General features: G+C 46.1%; 1 protein-coding gene across 1 annotated transcript in view; it reads left to right on the top strand.

The window, feature by feature from the left end:
* Nucleotides 1-17166, top strand: part of LOC310650864 (active breakpoint cluster region-related protein-like) — a gene marked incomplete at its 5' end in the record, with an annotated part of 58529 nt that overhangs the window by 22575 nt on the left and 18788 nt on the right. The window contains 5 exons of the mRNA XM_083379662.1: nucleotides 5278-5330; nucleotides 8387-8527; nucleotides 10309-10430; nucleotides 12543-12708; nucleotides 14952-15074. Coding sequence (XP_083235788.1) covers nucleotides 5278-5330; nucleotides 8387-8527; nucleotides 10309-10430; nucleotides 12543-12708; nucleotides 14952-15074 — 605 coding nt within the window. The remainder of the gene's footprint in view (nucleotides 1-5277; nucleotides 5331-8386; nucleotides 8528-10308; nucleotides 10431-12542; nucleotides 12709-14951; nucleotides 15075-17166) is intronic.

Here is a 17166-nt window from a genome sequence, read left to right as displayed (position 1 = left end):
CCCCTAAGAGCTAGGCAGGGGGAGTGTGTGTGTGTGTGTGTGTGGGGAGGGGTCTTCTTAGCAGGAGCGCATCCCTCCGAGGGGGCTTGCCTTTGCCAGGACTGCTGGCTTTGTCTTTGTCATGTCAGGAAATGGGGCGGCGGGGGTTGGGGGAGGAAAAATGAGGAAGGGTCTTTTTTTTTCTTGTCTCCTTCTCACCTTGCTCAGCGGTTTTTCTTTGTTCCTCAAAATTTCAAGGCTGGTCTGGTCTTGGTGGGGAGGGGGGCTTTCCTAAGCAATATTTGGGTGGGTGTGAAAAGGTGGGGAGCTCGGCCAGCGGCTGGTGAACGGGGGTGGGGGGAGGTGGTCCGAGGGTCTCTCTCCCCAGCAATTACCTGGATGGAGAAAAAGGGGGTGTGTCCCCTGTTTCTCCTTTATTTTGCTCCATTTGGATCCGTTGAGTGAATTGGGGAGGGGGCGGGATTCATGCGCCCCCCCCTTTGTCTCCTTCGAGGTTGGGGACTCCTAACTCTGAGGACATGGGAGAAGGAGGTGTGTGTGTGTGTGGGGGGGGTCTTCTTGGCTCCTGTTTTTAAGGGCTACAAGCCGCTCTGTTTGAAAACAGTTATGGGATTTGAGGAGGGGGCTTCCCTGGTTTAGCTCACCCGGCTTCCACTGCCAGAAACCATTCCTCACCCGTCCCCCCCCCAGTCGAGGGCTGGAATTTGGGGGCCCGCAGACTGGGTAGCAACCTTTTCCTTCCATTTCTCCTATGGGAATGGCGGGGGTGGGGGTGGGGTCTCAGCTCCAGGTTGGCGAGATGCTTGCAAAGGAATTCTGGGAGTGGAAGTCCGCCCCTCTTAAAGCAGGGTGGCTGGGGGATTCTGGGAGTGGAAGCCCACCCCTCTTAAAGCATGCTGGCTAGGTAATTCTGGGAGTGGAAGCCCACCCCTCTTAAAGCAGGCTGGCTGGGGGATTCTGGGAGTGGAAGTCCACCCCTCTTAAAGCACGCTGGCTGGGGGATTCTGGGAGTGGAAGTCCTCCCCTCTTAAAGCACGCTGGCTGGGGAAGTCTGGGAGTGGAAGCCCACCCCTCTTAAAGAAGACTGGCTGGGGGATTCTGGGAGTGAAAGCCTGCCCCTCTTAATGCATTCTGGCTGGGGAATTCTGGGAATTGAAGTCCACTCCTCTTAAAGCAGGCTGGCTGGGGGATTCTGGGAGTGGAAGCCCACCCCTCTTAAAGCAGGCTGGCTGGGGAATTCTGGGAGTGGAATTCCACCCCTCTTAAAGCATGTTTTAATGGGGGCTCCGTTCTTGGAGGGGGGAGACGGACACGCACCATGCACTGGGTAGTAGCTAGCGTTGTCTGCTCCTGGTGGCTGGATTTCCTAGTTTAGCCCATTTCAGGTCCCTGACTTTTGTCCTGAAAAATGCAGAATCTTTCCCGATGGCGAGAAAGTGTCAGTATATAAATTTAAGAAAGAATTTTTCCCCTCTTTATTTGTGGGCTTAATTGTGAAGAGAGGCTGGGTGTTAAAGGAGAAGTTGTCCCCAGCAGAAGTCAGAAACCAGCTGGGTGTGCAAAATGTTTTTGGCGTAAACCAGAGATGTCCAACTGTGGTCAGTTTAAGACTTGTGGACTTCAATTCCTAGAATTCTTGAGGACAAGTAGTCCTCAACTTACGACCACAATTTCTGTCACTAAGCAAGACAGTCATTAAGTGAATTTTGCCCCGTTTTACGACATTTCCTGCCACAGTTGTTAAGTGAATTGCTGCAGCTGTTAAGTGAGTAACAGGGTCGTTAAGCGAATCCAGCTTCCCCCGTGGACTTTGCTTGTCAGAAGGTCGCAAAAGGGGATCACGTGAGCCCGGGGATGCTGCGACTGTCATAGTACAGGAAGTCCTTGACTTAGGACGACAATTGAGCCCAAAATTTCTGTTGCTAAACGAGAAAGTTGTTAAGTGAGTTTTTGTCCCATTTTACGACCTTTCTTGCCGTCGTCGTTAAGGGAATCAATGCCGTTGTTAAGAGAGTCATATGACTGTTAAGTGAATCCGGCTTGCTCCATGGACTTTGCTTGTTAGAAGGGACAAAAGGGGATCAGGTGACATCCCCCCCCCCCCAGGACTCCACGGCCGTCAGAAATGTGAATCAGTTGCCAAGCGTCCGAATGTAAATCACGTGACCACGGGGGAATACGGCGACGGTCGTAAGAGTGAAAAATGGTCAGATGTCACCTTTCCAGTGCCGTTGTAACTTTGAATGGTCACTAAATGAGCCGTCATAAGTGGAGGACTGCCTCTTACAACCTCAGTAAGAATTCTGGTGTGCGATGATTTTTAAAATTTCCTTTTGGGAAGAGGAATTTTTTTAAAAAAATAATATTTTATTAATTTTCCAATTTTACATTTGAGTGTTTAAAAAGCAACGTGGTGATTGGGTTAATCAAAAATTCGATAACAAAATCTTTAGTACAATTCTCAAATTACAACATCAAATATTTCTTCTCTTTTTCCCTTAACATTTACTGTCTCGTATTCAAGCTAGTGCATTTCTAATTATATCAACTCAATAAAAATATCACTATTACATTTATCAATAAATTTTTCACATACATATCTTAATTACATTCCATCTTCATGAACAAACCATATCCTGTTATTAATTTTTACTCAGTTTTTACTTTCTCCTCAATATTCCAATTTAACCTTTGATGTTTATAATTTTCAGACTTTGGGCAACCAAGATTCCCCTTGTCTCACTTCATAACAAACTATAATATCTAAAATACACATTTTATCTATTTGAATGTAATCTTGTTCTATTTCCTAAGAGTTATCTATTTCCCATATTAAACCATCTACAATATCCCCCTTTAATAAATCAAAACCATTATATATATAATGGATATTGTAGATATATATATATATATATATTGCCTGGGTTAATCAATAAATCAAACCTATTCGTAATAATTAATTTTCTTTTCCCTTTTAAGTCTAATTTTTAAATATTGAACAGATAAAATCTTTATTTTCAACTGATTTCCAAATAACCAAAATTCCCCTTATCTCAACATCTCCTGGAAGAGGTATTTTTTTGAAGAAAAGCAGAGGGGGAATCCCCCCCCCCAGTTTTCGCTCCGTTTCATACCCACACTGAACTAAAAGTACTAAACATTTTCTTCCTCTCCCCCAGCAAAAGTGAGTTCAACTCCAGGAATGACGTAAGGAGAAATAAAAATAAAAAAAGGAATGTCGTCCCCTTTCATGCGGATAGAGTTGCCGTTTTATTTAAAATCCCACCCGGCTTTGCCCACAGATCGAATGGCAATCTGGCCGCACAGTCAGAATGCAGCCAACCATCTAATCTGCCATTAGCAAAAAAAAAAAAACAAAAAAAAAACAAAAACACCACATTCCCACGGTGTGTGTGTTTTTGTGTTAAATGTTTCAGCAGAGAACACAACGCGATTGGTTTCACGAAAATAAAGGAGGAACGGCCGAGAAGCAATTTCGTTGTATAAGCACAACTTTTGGAGGAGCTGGGCGCAAAGCTCAGTAAATGGGTATCTTGACTTACGACCGCGACGGAACCCAAATTTACATCGTTAAGTGGGGAAAACAATGGTTAAGTGGGTTTTGCCCCATGGGACGACCTTTCTGGTTGTTAAGCAAGTCACCGCAGTTGATAAATTAGTAACCTGGTCGCTAAGTGAATCTGGACTTTGCTCGTCCTAAAGAGGTCACAAAAGGGGATCACGTCGGTTGCCAAGCTTGCCTGGATTTTGACCACGTGACCACAGGGGAGGCTGCAACGGTCGTAAGTGTGAAAAACGGTCATAAGTCCCTTTTTTCAACACCGTTGTGACTTTGAATGGTCACTAAATGAATCATCGTAAGTCAAGGATTACCTGTAACTTTTTCCTGTTAGGGATATCGATGGTTTTCTATCAAAAATTTGGAAGAGCAGAAAGTGGACGTGAGGGTGTGATGCATTAAATTATTGATCATTGATTAATTAAAAATGCAATCAATAAAACCGCTCCAGGCGCAGAAAAAATGAGCCGGAAAAGTGTGATTTTGTTGTTGTTGTTAATGTTTTGCACCTTATTTGTTTTTTTGGGGGGGAGGAAATGGACGTGGTTTATTTGTGCATTGAAACAATATAGGCAGTCCTCAACTTAACGGCCATTCATTTAGCTACCGTTTGAAATTATGACAGTGCTGGAAAATGTGACTCGCTCTGTGACCAGTCCTCACACTTACAACTGGTTCATCCTCTGGCCGTGAATGATTTGGGCAATTGGAAACTGGCGTGGACTTAGGACGGTTGCAGCATGCTAAGGTCACATGATCCCCTTTTATAACCTTCCCAGCTAGCCTCTGTTAAGCAAAGTCAATGGGGGAAGCCAAATTTGCTTAGTGACTGCGATTCACTTAAGGACTGCAATGACTCACTTAACAACCTAGCAAAAAAAAATAACCATCAAAAAATCGGGTGCGACTGACTTACTCAAGCGCCTTGCGTAGCGATGGAAATTCTAGTCCCAATTCTGCAGGGCTCTTCAAACTTGGCCCTTTTATGACTTGTGAACTTCAACTCCCAGAATTCCTCAGCCAGCGTGCCTGGCTGAGGAATTCTGGGAGTTGAAGTCCACAAGCTGGGGTCTTCCAACTTGGCCCTTTTATGACCTGTGGACTTCAACTCCCAGAATTCCTCAGCCAGCGTGCCTGGCTGAGGAATTCTGGGAGTTGAAGTCCACAAGCCGGGGTCTTCCAACTTGGCCCTTTTATGACCTGTGGACTTCAACTCCCAGAATTCCTCAGCTAGCGTGCCTGGCTGAGGGATTCTGGGAGTTGAAGTCCACAAGCCGGGGTCTTCCAACTTGGCCCTTTTATGACCTGTGGACTTCAACTCCCAGAATTCCTCAGCCAGCATGCCTGGCTGAGGAATTCTGGGAGTTGAAGTCCACAAGCCGGGGTCTTCCAACTTGGCCCTTTTATGACCTGTGGACTTCAACTCCCAGAATTCCTCAGCTAGGCATGCTGAGTTGGTCCACAAGTCATAAAAGAGCCAAGTTGAAAGACCCCTGCAATTCTGGTTATAAAGTTGAGGACTATCGATTTACCATTTTTGATGTAGTTGAAGAGAGGGAGGGGGTGTTGCTACAAAGGAGCATGAATCTAAATTTATTAGCAACAGAGCTGTTGAAAAAGATTTATTTCTTTATTCCTCCTCCTGACACATTCCTTATTCTCACAATCATTTCCCCCCCTCTTTTCTTCATTTATAGCGTTGCTGTATAAGCCTATAAATCGAGTTGCTCGAAGCACCAATGTGTTACAAGTGAGTAAAACCCCACAGGGAATTTGGGGTGGTCGTGAAGGAAAGAAAGCTTAGGTCAGGGTCTCCTGCCTGAGCAGGGGGTTGGACTAGATGACCTCCAAAGTCCCTTCCAACTATTCTATTCTATTCTATTCTATTCTATTCTATTCTATTCTATTCTATTCTATTCTATTCTATTCTATTCTATTCTATTCTATTCTATTCTATTCTATTCTATTTTCTATTTTCTATTTTCTATTTTCTATTTTCCATTTTCCATTTTCTATTCTATTCTAATCTATTCTATTCTATATTCTATTTTAAGGGACGCTTTGCTCAGTGGGTTAGGACGCTGAGCTTGTCGATCAGAAGGTCGGCAGTTTGGCGGGTCGAATCCCGAGTGCCGCGTAACAGTGAGCGCCTGTTACTCGTCCCAGCTTCTGCCAACCTAGCAGTTCGAAAGCACGTACAAATGCAAGTAGAAAAATAGGGACCACTACGGTGGGAAGGTAACAGCGTTCCGTGGCACCTTTGGCGTCCAGTCATGCTGGCCACATGACCACGGAGACGTCCTCGGACAAGCGCTGGCTCTTCGGCTTTGAAACGGAGATGAGCACCGGCCCCTAGAGTCGGAAACGACTAGCATGCTTGTGCGGGGGAACCTTTACCTTTACCTTTACCTATATTCTATTCTATTCATTATTCTAATCTATTCTATTCTATATTCTATTCTGTTCTATATTCTATTCTGTTCTATATGCGATTCATTATTCTATTTTCTATTCTATTCTATATTCTATTCTATTCTATATTCTACTGTGTTCTATATTCTATTCATTGTTCTATTCTTCTATTCTATTTATTCTATTCTTATTTTAATTCTATTCTATTCTACTCTGCTCCTTTTCTATTCTATTCTATTCTATTCTATTCTATTCTATTCTATTCTATTCTATTCTATTCTATTCTATTCTATTCTATCCCATAATTTGATTCTATTCCATCCCATAATTCTATTCTATTCTATTCTATTCTATTCTATTCTATTCTATTCTATTCTATTCTATTCTATTCTATTCTATTCTATTCTATTCTATTCTATTTTCTATTTTCTATTTTCTATTTTCTATTTTCTATTTTCTATTTTCCATTTTCCATTTTCCATTCTATTCTAATCTATTCTATTCTATATTCTATTTTAAGGGACGCTTTGGCTCAGTGGGTTAGGACGCTGAGCTTGTCGATCAGAAGGTCGGCAGTTTGGCGGGTTGAATCCCGAGTGCCGCGTAACAGTGAGCGCCTGTTACTCGTCCCAGCTTCTGCCAACCTAGCAGTTCGAAAGCACGTAAAAATGCAAGTAGAAAAATAGGGACCACTACGGTGGGAAGGTAACAGCGTTCCGTGGCACCTTTGGCGTCTAGTCATGCTGGCCACATGACCACGGAGACGTCCTCGGACAAGCGCTGGCTCTTCGGCTTTGAAACGGAGATGAGCACCGGCCCCTAGAGTCGGAAACGACTAGCATGCTTGTGCGGGGGAACCTTTACCTTTACCTTTACCTATATTCTATTCTATTCATTATTCTAATCTATTCTATTCTATATTCTATTCTATTCTATATTCTATTCTGTTCTATATGCGATTCATTATTCTATTTTCTATTCTATTCTATATTCTATTCTATTCTATATTCTACTGTGTTCTATATTCTATTCATTGTTCTATTCTTCTATTTATTCTATTCTTATTTTAATTCTATTCTATTCTACTCTGCTCCTTTTCTATTCGTATTCTATTCTATTCTATTCTATTCTATTCTATTCTATTCTATTCTATCCCATAATTTGATTCTATTCCATCCCATAATTCTATTCTATTCTATTCTATTCTATTCTATTCTATTCTATTCTATTCTATTCTATTCTATTCTATTCTATTCTATTCTATTCTATTTCTAATCCTTGAAAAAGTGCGGGTGTTTTGTTGCCCCAATTTTGCAGATGGAGAGATGGCACTGGGCTGGTGACCCCAGGCAGCCATTTTGCAACTAAAGGTTCTCCAGTGTTTTGCAGTCTGGGAATCCCGGAATGCCCGGCCAAACCAGCCGCAGAGAATTCTGGGAGATGGGCTCCTGCTAGATCAGCTGGGGGATACCTAAGTTTCCTGGGGGCTCCTTGTGAAAATGGGGCACTCCTTTTTATAGACTAATTTATAAAGACGACAATCAGTGTGTTGCGGTCTTCAAATGTGGAAGGCTCTGAGGATCTTTTATAATAAGCTTATGGTCCTTCTCAACTTACGACCGCCATTGGGCGGGAACTTGCATGGCTAAGCCTAAGGCAGGGGTAAGTAACCTTGGGTCTTTTATGACTGGTGGACTTCAATTCCCAGAATTACTGAGCCATCATGGGGGAACTATGGCTCCTTCATGACTTGTGGACTTCAACTCCCAGAATTCCTGAGCCAGCCATGCTGAGGGGAAATGGAGAGGTTTCCATGCTGAGCCATGCCGGCTCAGGAATTGTGGGAGTTGAAGTCCATGAGCCAAGGTTGCCTACCCCTGGCCTAAAGAGTCATCATGTGACTGGCCCTGATTTTGTGACTTTTTTTTTCTGTTGCAGTCATTAAGTGAATCCGTGCAGTTGTTAAATGAATCACATATATGTTAAGCAAATCTGGCCTCCTTCATTGACTTGACTTTACCGACTTACTGTCAGAAGGTCACAAAAGGGGATGCTACAACCGTCACAAATGTGAGTCAGTTGCCACGTGTCTGAATTTTGACCGTGGCAACGGTCGTAAGTGTGGAAAGCGGTCATAAGCCACTTTTTCTCAAGGCCGTCGTGACACTGAACGGCCACTAAATGAACCGTTGAAAGTCGAGGACTGCCTGTGTAATGGGGAAGCTGGCTTTGGCATCCAGGATCTGACCATGTCTGTCAGGAATGGTGTAGTAGGGTCTGCTGCTTGGGCAGGCGGAGGGGGTCAGACTAGATGACCTACAATGTCACCTTCCAACTCTGTTATGATGTGATGATTTTTTTAAAAAAATGCTTTTTTGGGGGGGGTGTCTCCAGGATCTGCTGAAGCACACGCCGGCCGACCACCCCGATTACCCACTTCTGCAGGACGCCCTTCGGATTTCCCAGAATTTCCTCTCCAGCATCAATGAGGACATCGATCCTCGCAGAACGGCCGTCACTACCCCGAAAGGAGAGGCAAGTGGGCCGTTGGGTGTGATATCAGGCGTGAGGCATTTGGGGGTTCCTAAAAAAAAAAGATAGACACTCTCTCTCTCTCTCTCTCTCTCTCTCTCCACCAGAATGGGTTCCCAACCAATAGTCAGCCATGAATTCTTTCCAAAGCAGATTCCTCTCTAGGTGGAGGTTGCCAGGATTCCAAGATACACTGCCCCTGTGACTGGAGGCTCTATCAGAGTTAACAAACCCATTCACGCGATCAGGATGAGTGCAGTGCCTCGGGAGGGAGGGAGTCGGCACGGCTGTTGTAGGGTTCTAAGGCCGTGTGTGAACATTTGTAATGTTTTAAAAATTGTTTTTAATAACGATTATTGATTTGTGGTTCATTTGTTCATTAAATTTGTTTGCCATCCGTCTCATTTTGAAGCGACTCTGGGCAGCTTATACCGTCAGTTACCGTGAGGTAAGATGGGCAGCCTGTAAAATTTGTATATATCTATATATCATATCTATATTGTATCTATTTATCATTCTATTTGTCTATCTACATTTTATATAAAATGTATATATTTTTATATTAAAAAAGTATAAAATTTACTAGCCGCCCATTTTACTTCAAGGTAACTTTATATACTGAATTATTTCTGATAATTTTAAAGATAGATAGATAGATAGATAGATAGATAGATAGATAGATAGATAGATATAGATATAGATATAGATATAGATATAGATATAGACATATAGATATATCTATATTTATATCTATCTATCTATCTATCTATCTATCTATCTATCTATCATCTATCTATCTATAAAATTTATAGGCTGTCCATCTTACCTCAAAGTAACTTTGATTTATTTCTGATGATTTTAAAGCATAGATTATTAAAATCATCAGAAATAAATCAAAGTTACTTTGAGGTAAGATGGACAGCCTATAAATTTTGTAGATAGATAGATAGATAGATAGATAGATAGATAGATAGATAGATAGATAGATAGATAGATAGATACAGACTAATAGAGATGATAGATAGATAGATAGATAGATAGATAGATAGATAGATAGATAGATAGATAGATAGAGATAGACAGACAGACAGACAGACAGACAGACAGACAAACTGACTGGGATGGATGGATGGATGGATGGATGGATGGATGGATGGATAGATAGGTAGGTGGGTGGGTGGGTGGGTAGGTAGGTAGGTAGACTAATAGATAGATAGACAAATAGACAGAGAGATAGACAGAAGACTGACTGCAATAAATAGATAGACAGACTGTAATAAATAGACAAATAAATAGATCATAGATAGATAGATAGATAGATAGATAGATAGATACATAATTAAAATAATCAGAAATAGATATCCCTAACCCCACCAAATGACAATGCAATGAAAGTAAAAAATCATGTGTTTTTTTTACAACGAATGGTTTGTACTTTTTTTTTAACATTGGGGTTCTATTTGATTGTTGTACGCTGCTCAGAGTTGCTTTGAAACAAAATGGAGGGCTATATAAATTTGATTGACGGATTTAGGAAATGAATTTGATGCCTGCAGCAACCTCTCCGTTGCTGCGAGGTAAGAATCGGTGATTCAACCTAGAATTAAGCCCTGATTTCCCAGGCCGTCCTTGGCGTTCAGATGTCCCCAGTTTCCCAGTTAGCCTCCGAGCATGCCGTTCGGAGCGGGCCCTATCCTGTCCTATAGGAAAAGCCACGGTGCCTTTCTGGAGTTATGGGGTTGTGGGTTTGTTTGTTTTTTTAAAGCGTTCTTCCTCTTTTGCAGACCCGCCAACTGGTCAAGGATGGCTTCCTGGTTGAGGTGGCGGAGGGGTCTCGCAAGCTGCGCCACGTCTTCCTCTTTACGGACGTCTTGCTCTGCGCCAAGTTGAAGAAGACGGGCGTCGGGTGAGGATTGGGGGAAGAGGGAGGGCTGCAGAGAAGCCGTGGGGAGAAGAGACCCTGCGGGGAAATGATTAAAGCAGAATTTCATAACTGTGGCCGCTTTTGAGACTGGCTGGGGAATTCTTGGAATTCCACATGTCTTAAAGTGGCCCAATTGGAAAATACTGGATTAGAGAATAGAATAGAATAGAATAGAATAGAATAGAATAGAATAGAATAGAATAGAATAGAATAGAATAGAATAGAATAGAATAGAATAGAATAGAATAGAATAGAATAGAATAGAATAGAATAGAATAGAATAGAATAATATAATGGAATGGAATGGAATGGAATGGAATGGAATGGAATGGAATGGAATAAGGGACGCGGTGGCTCAGTGGGTTAGGACGCTGAGCTTGTCGATCAGGAGGTCGGCAGTTTGGCGGGTCGAATCCCGAGTGCCGTGTAACAGAGTGAGCGCCTGTTACTGGTCCCAGCTTCTGCCAACCTAGCAGTTCGAAAGCACGTCAAAATGCAAGTAGAAAAATAGGGACCACTCCGGTGGGAAGGGAACAGCGTTCCGTGTGCCTTTGGCGTTTAGTCATGCCGGCCACATGACCACGGAGACGTCCTCGGACAAGCGCTGGCTCTTCGGCTTTGAAACAGAGATGAGCACCGGCCCCTAGAGTTGGAAACGACTAGCACGCATGTGCAGGGGAACCTTTACCTTTACATAGAATAGAATAGGATAGGATAGGATAGGATAGGATAGGACAGGATAGGATAGAATAAAATGGAAAATGGAAAATGGAAAGGAATGTAGTGGAATGGAACAGAACAAAATAGAAAATAGAAAAGAATAATTTATTTATTTATTTATTTATTTAGTTACATTTATATACCGCCCTATTCCCTGAGGACTCAGGGCGGTTTACAGGGAATTAAAAAATCCACCATACAAAAGTTAAAAAACCAAATTAAAAAATATTAAATTGACCCTGTATACTTAAAACCCCAGTTAAAAATTTCTCCTCAGCCTGGGCCTGAGAGCTCAAAGAGCCAGGTCTTCAGGCCCCGGCGGAATGATCGGAGGTCGGGGGCAGTCCTCAGCTCCACCGGCAGCTGGTTCCAGAGGGCAGGCGCTCCCACTGAGAAGGCCCTATCCCTGGGTGTCACCCGCCGGCAATCTCTCACCGGCGGCACCCTGAGCAGACCCTCCCTGTGGGAGCGCACTGGGCGAAGGGCGTTTGATGCCGGCAGCAGGTGTTCCCTCAAATAGCCCGGACCCAGGCCATGTAGGGCTTTATAGGTGATAACCAGCACCTTGAATTTCACCCGGAGGGCAACCGGAAGCCAATGCAGCTCGCAGAGTAGAGGTGTTACATGGGAGTATCGGGAGACCCCCATTACAACTCGCGCGGCCGCATTCTGCACCAGTTGAAGCCTCCGAGTGGTCTTCAAGGGCAGCCCCATGTAGAGAGCGTTACAGTAGTCCAAACGGGAGGTAACAAGCGCATGAGTAACTGTGCGTAGGGCGTCTCGGTCCAGATAGGGACGCAACTGGCGCACCAGGCGAACCTGTGCAAAAGCCCCCCTGGTCACGGCTCCTATGTGGTCTTCAAAATTGAGCCGTGAGTCCAGGAGGACGCCCAGGTTGCGAGCCCTATCAACGGGGGGTAACACCTCACCCCCCATCGTTAGAGGTGGAATAAGTTGGTTAACCCGAGATGCCGATATGCACAGCCACTCAGTCTTGGCGGGATTGAGACGAAGCCTAATATTAGAATAGAATAGAAAATATTAAATGGAATGGAATAGAATAATATTAGAATAGAATAAAAAATGGAATGGAATAGAATGGGATGGGATGGGATGGGATAGGATAGAATTAATAGTCAGGCATATAAAAAAGGATTTCCCTGTCCATATGGTTTGGATAAAAGATAAGTGCAGGCTGAGTCTTGGTGGGTCCTTGGATTTTTCTTGGCCCACAATATGGAAGTGAGCTCTCTGGGATCTCCTGGTGGCCTCCCATCCACGACCTATTGGCTGGATTGTCCTACTATGTTGTTTTTGGGCTGGGCCAGACTGTTCCGGAGCCAGTTCAGGCTAAGCTTGGCCTTCCCTCCACAGAAAACACCAGCAGTATGAGTGCAAGTGGTACATTCCGTTGGCCGAGCTGGTCTTCCCATCCCTGGAAGAGTCCGACCTGTGTCCACACGTCCAGGCCATGCCTGACCACGACCTGGAAGACATGAAAATCAAGATCTCCTCCATGAAGAGCGAAGTGCTGAAGGAGGTTGGTGGATTCGCTTAACGACCGACTGCGTGTTTCCCTTAAGAACAGCTGCTGGCATTAGTTTGTGGGAGAATCGGATTCCAAGAGGTTGTTGTGGGTTAAAGTCTGTGTGTGTGTGTGTGTGTGTGTGTGTGTGTGTGTGTGTGTGTGTGTGTGAGTGTGTGTGTGTGTGTGTCAGTCCTTCAAGGGAGATCAGGTCACAAAATAACCGCCCCCCTTCAACTACTGGGAAAAACACCCACTGAATAAGTGTAGTCCTCAGCTTATGACCACAATTGAGCCTAAAATTTAAGCGCGACAGATGTTAAGTGACTTTCGCTCCATTTTACGACCTTTCCTGACACCGTGTTTGAGCAAATCGCTGCAGTTCTTATTAGAAACACGGTCGGGAAACGAATGTGGCCTCCCCCGTTGACTATTTGTCGGAAGGTCACAAAAGGGAATTACACCCTGGCCGTCGTAAGTATGAGTCAGTTGCCAAGCGCCTGAATTCTGATGACGTGACCACAAGGATGCTGCAACGGTGGTTGAATGTGAAGAACAGCCATAAGTTACTTTTTTTGGGTGCCGTTGTAACTTTGAATGGTCACTAAGCGAATAGTTGCCAGTTGAGGACTGCACTAGGACTCAGCTTACTTGATAGAAGAATAAGCAGAATCTTGAAAGTTTGACAGTATTTCCTCATTTTACTCTCTTTGATACATTAGAGAATCAAGAAAGGACCACCCTGAGTTTCTTTCTCGGGCACAGTTCACGTTTCCTTAAGGGCAGTGGTGGGATTCAAATACCTGAACAACCGGTTCTCTTATTGGATGCAGGCCTAGAACGAACTTGCGGAAGTGGCATCCATGCACTTCTGGCAGCCGTTCTAGGCCTGGGTGGCCTCCTCCAGGCCTCCCAGGCCCAGAGCAAACTTCCGGAAGTGGCATCCATGCACTTCTGGTGGGCCGTTCTAGGCCTGGGTTGCCTCCTCCAGGCCACCCAGGCCCAGAATGAACTTCTGGAAGTGGCATCCATGCACTTCTGGTGGGCTGTTCTAGGCCTGGGTGGCCTCCTCCAGGCCTCCCAGGCCCAGAGCAAACTTCCGGAAGTGGCATCCATGCACTACTGGTGGCTGTTCTAGGCCTGAGAGGCCTCCTCCGGACCTCTGAGGCCCAGAAGGGACCTATGGAAGTGGCATCCATGTACTTCTGGCGGGCCGTTCTAGGCCTGGGTGGCCTCCTCCAGGCGTCTGAGGCCCAGAACAGACTTATGGAAGTGGTATCTATGCATTTCTGGTGGGCCGTTCTAGCCCTGGGAGGTCACCTCCTTGTCTCCGAGGCCGAGAACGGACTTCCGGAATGGCATCCATGCACTTCTGGTGGGCCGTTCTAGGCCTGGGTTGCCTCCTCCAGGCCACCCAGGCCCAGAACGAACTTCTGGAAGTGGCATCCATGCACTTCTGGTGGGCTGTTCTAGGCCTGGGTGGCCTCCTCCAGGCCTCCCAGGCCCAGAGCAAACTTCCGGAAGTGGCATCCATGCACTACTGGTGGCTGTTCTAGGCCTGAGAGGCCTCCTCCGGACCTCCGAGGCCCAGAAGGGACTTATGGAAGTGGCATCCATGCACTTCTGGCAGGCCGTTCTAGGCCTGGGTGGCCACCTCCAGGCCTCCTAGGCCCAGAGCGAACTTCCGGAAGTGGCATCCATGCACTTCTGGCGGGCCGTTCTAGGCCTGAGAGGCCTCCTCCGGACCTCCGAGGCCCAGAAGGGACTTATGGAAGTGGCATCCATGCACTTCTGGCGGGCCGTTCTAGGCCTGGGTGGCCTCCTCCAGGCCTCCCAGGCCCAGAACAGACTTATGGAAGTGGTATCTATGCATTTCTGGTGGGCCGTTCTAGGCCTGGGAGGTCACCTCCTTGTCTCCGAGGCTGAGAACGGACTTCCGGAAGTGGCATCCATGCACTTCTGTCGGGCCGTTCTAGGACCCTCCCAGGCCTAGAATGGACTTCCGGAAGCGGTGTTCATTCAGCCGGTTCTCCGAACTCAGCAAAATTTAGCTACCGGTTCTAATGAACCGGTACAAACCGGCTGAACCCCACCACTGCTTAAGTGGTGGGGTTCAGCTGCATATACCTTCTCCAAGGTCCTCTCTGTGCAGATATGGAGGAGGGAGCCTCAGGATGTGGGGCTGAGACCTTTTGGCCAAGGGTCCAGCTGGGAGGTTGGGTTCAGCTGTCCTAAGTCCTCCTCTTCTTCCTCCACAGAAGGCGAATAAAGGCCAGAGCCGAGCCATGGAGCGCCTCAAGAAGAAAATGTTCGACAACGAGTTTTGGCTGCTGCTCAACTCGCCCTCCATCCCCTTGCGCATCCACAACCGCAATGGCAAGGTAGGAAGTGGGGATGAGAAGGGGTGACTAGAAGCAACGGATGAAAACTCATCCAGGAGAGAAGCAACCTGGAATTAAGGAGAAACTTCCTGACAGTGAGAACAATTAACCAGTGGAACAACCTGCCTCCAGAGGTGGTGAATGCTCCATCACTGGAGGTTTTTAAGAAGAGACTGGACAGCCATTTGTCTGAAATGGGATAGGGTTTCCTGCCTGAGCAGGGGGTAGGACTAGATGACCTCTAAGGTCCCTTCCAACATTATTATTATTATTATTATTATTATTATTATTATTATTATTATTATTATTATTATTATTATTATTATTATTAAACAACCTGCCTCCAGAAGCTGTGAATGCTCCAACACTGGAGGTTTTTGAGAAGAGCCTGGACAGCCATTGTCCGAAATGGTATAGGGTTTCCTGCCTGAGCAGGGGGTTGGACTAGATGATCTCCAAGGTCCCTTCCAACTTTACTGTTGTTGTTGTTGTTGTTGTTATCTGGAACAGGCACAATTTCAGCTACTTGGGAGAAAGTGCATTTCCCATGGATCCCCTCAGACTTTCTGGGGCTTACCAATTTGCAAAAGTCAACTTGAGGCTGTGGGGTTTTTTGGAACTTGGTTGTTTTCTTGCAGACGTTTCATGACCCAGCTAGGGAACATCATCAGAGTTAGAAGGGAAGGGTGTGTGTGGAGTGGAGGAGAAGAAAAAGGGGGAGAGGAGTAGAAGGGCAGGAGGAGGAGGAGGAAATAGACTTTGGGGTCCTTGGTGCTCTCTGAGCTGGGTGGTTTCCTTGCAGACGTTTCATGACCCAGCTAGGGAACATCCTCAGTGCTAGAAGAGAGGGGGGGTTTGAAGGGAGGAGGAGGAGGACTGTGGGGTCCTTGGCGCTCTCCAAGCTGGGTGGTTTCCTTGCAGACATTTCAGTACCCAGCTAGGGAACATCCTCAGCCCTGGGAGGGAGGCGCATCCAACAGAGGAGGGAGGAATGGAGTCTGCGGTGCTCCATGAGGTTGGTTGTTTGGTTACAGATGTTCCACGACCCAACTAGGTGACGTTGTCGGTGCAAGGGAATGTGGGGTTTGTTTCTAGTACAGCCCTGTCAGGGTGGGCAGGTGTCTGTCCTTCCTGGCGGTTCCTTGTTTACTGGTTGGTTTGTCTGAGCTGGTCCTTCCTCGGTTGGGATAACGGTTTACTGCTTGGTTGTCGGTCCAGTGTTAATCTCTTTGCTTATCTGGCTGTCGTTGGTTGCTGGCGAGGGGCTTTAGGTTTCAGCTGCCTTCTGCCTACTTTGTTCATCTGGACTGGTTCTCTCCTTCCGCAGAGGGGTCTCCGGGATGTTGGACAGAGGAAAAGGGCCCTCCAGCCCCTAGACCCCCTCCTCAAATCTGTGGCTTCTTTCTCCGAAATTCTAAGAGGAGCTTCCTTTATGCACTGATGACGTTATCTAGCTGGGTCGTGAAAGGTCTGCAAGAAAAGAGTCGAGCTCAGAGAGGCACCAAAGACCCCGTAGTAGTTCTCCTCCTCCTCCTCCTCCTCCTCCTCCTCCTCCTCCTCCTCCTCCTCCTCCTCCCCCTCCCTCCTCCTCCTTCAGCCCTTCTTCTCCTCTTCCCCTTCTTTTTCTCCTCCTCCTGCTCCTCCTCCTTCTCCTCCTCTTCCTCCTCCTCCCCTCCTTTTCCCTCCTCTTCCCTTCTTTTCCTCTTCCCTTCTCCTCCTCTCTTCCTCCTCATGCTCCTCCTTCTCCTCTCCCTTCCTCCTCCTCCTGCCCTCCTCCTCTTCCCTTCTCCTCCTCCTCTTCCTCCTCCTGCTCCTCCTTCTTCTCCTTTTCCTCCTCCCTTCTTCTCTTCCTCCTCCTCCTCCTGCTCTTCCCTTCCTCTTCCTCCTCCCTCCCTCCCTCCCTCCCTCCTCCCATCCTTCTTCTCTTCTTCCCCTTCTCCTCCTCCTCCACTCTGCAAACCCCCCTCCCTTCCAGCACTGATGATGTTACCTAGTTGGGTCGTGAAACGTCTGCAGGAAAGCCACCCAGCTCAGAGACCACCCAGGACCCCATAGTGTTCCTCTTCCTCCTCCTCCTGCTCCTCCTCCCCCC

The sequence above is a fragment of the Vipera ursinii genome, assembly GCF_947247035.1.
Source record: "Vipera ursinii genome assembly, chromosome: 1".
Lineage (NCBI taxonomy): Eukaryota > Metazoa > Chordata > Lepidosauria > Squamata > Viperidae > Vipera > Vipera ursinii.
The sequence above is the reverse complement of the archived record's forward strand: the minus strand, read 5'-3'. Positions and strand labels throughout refer to the sequence as shown.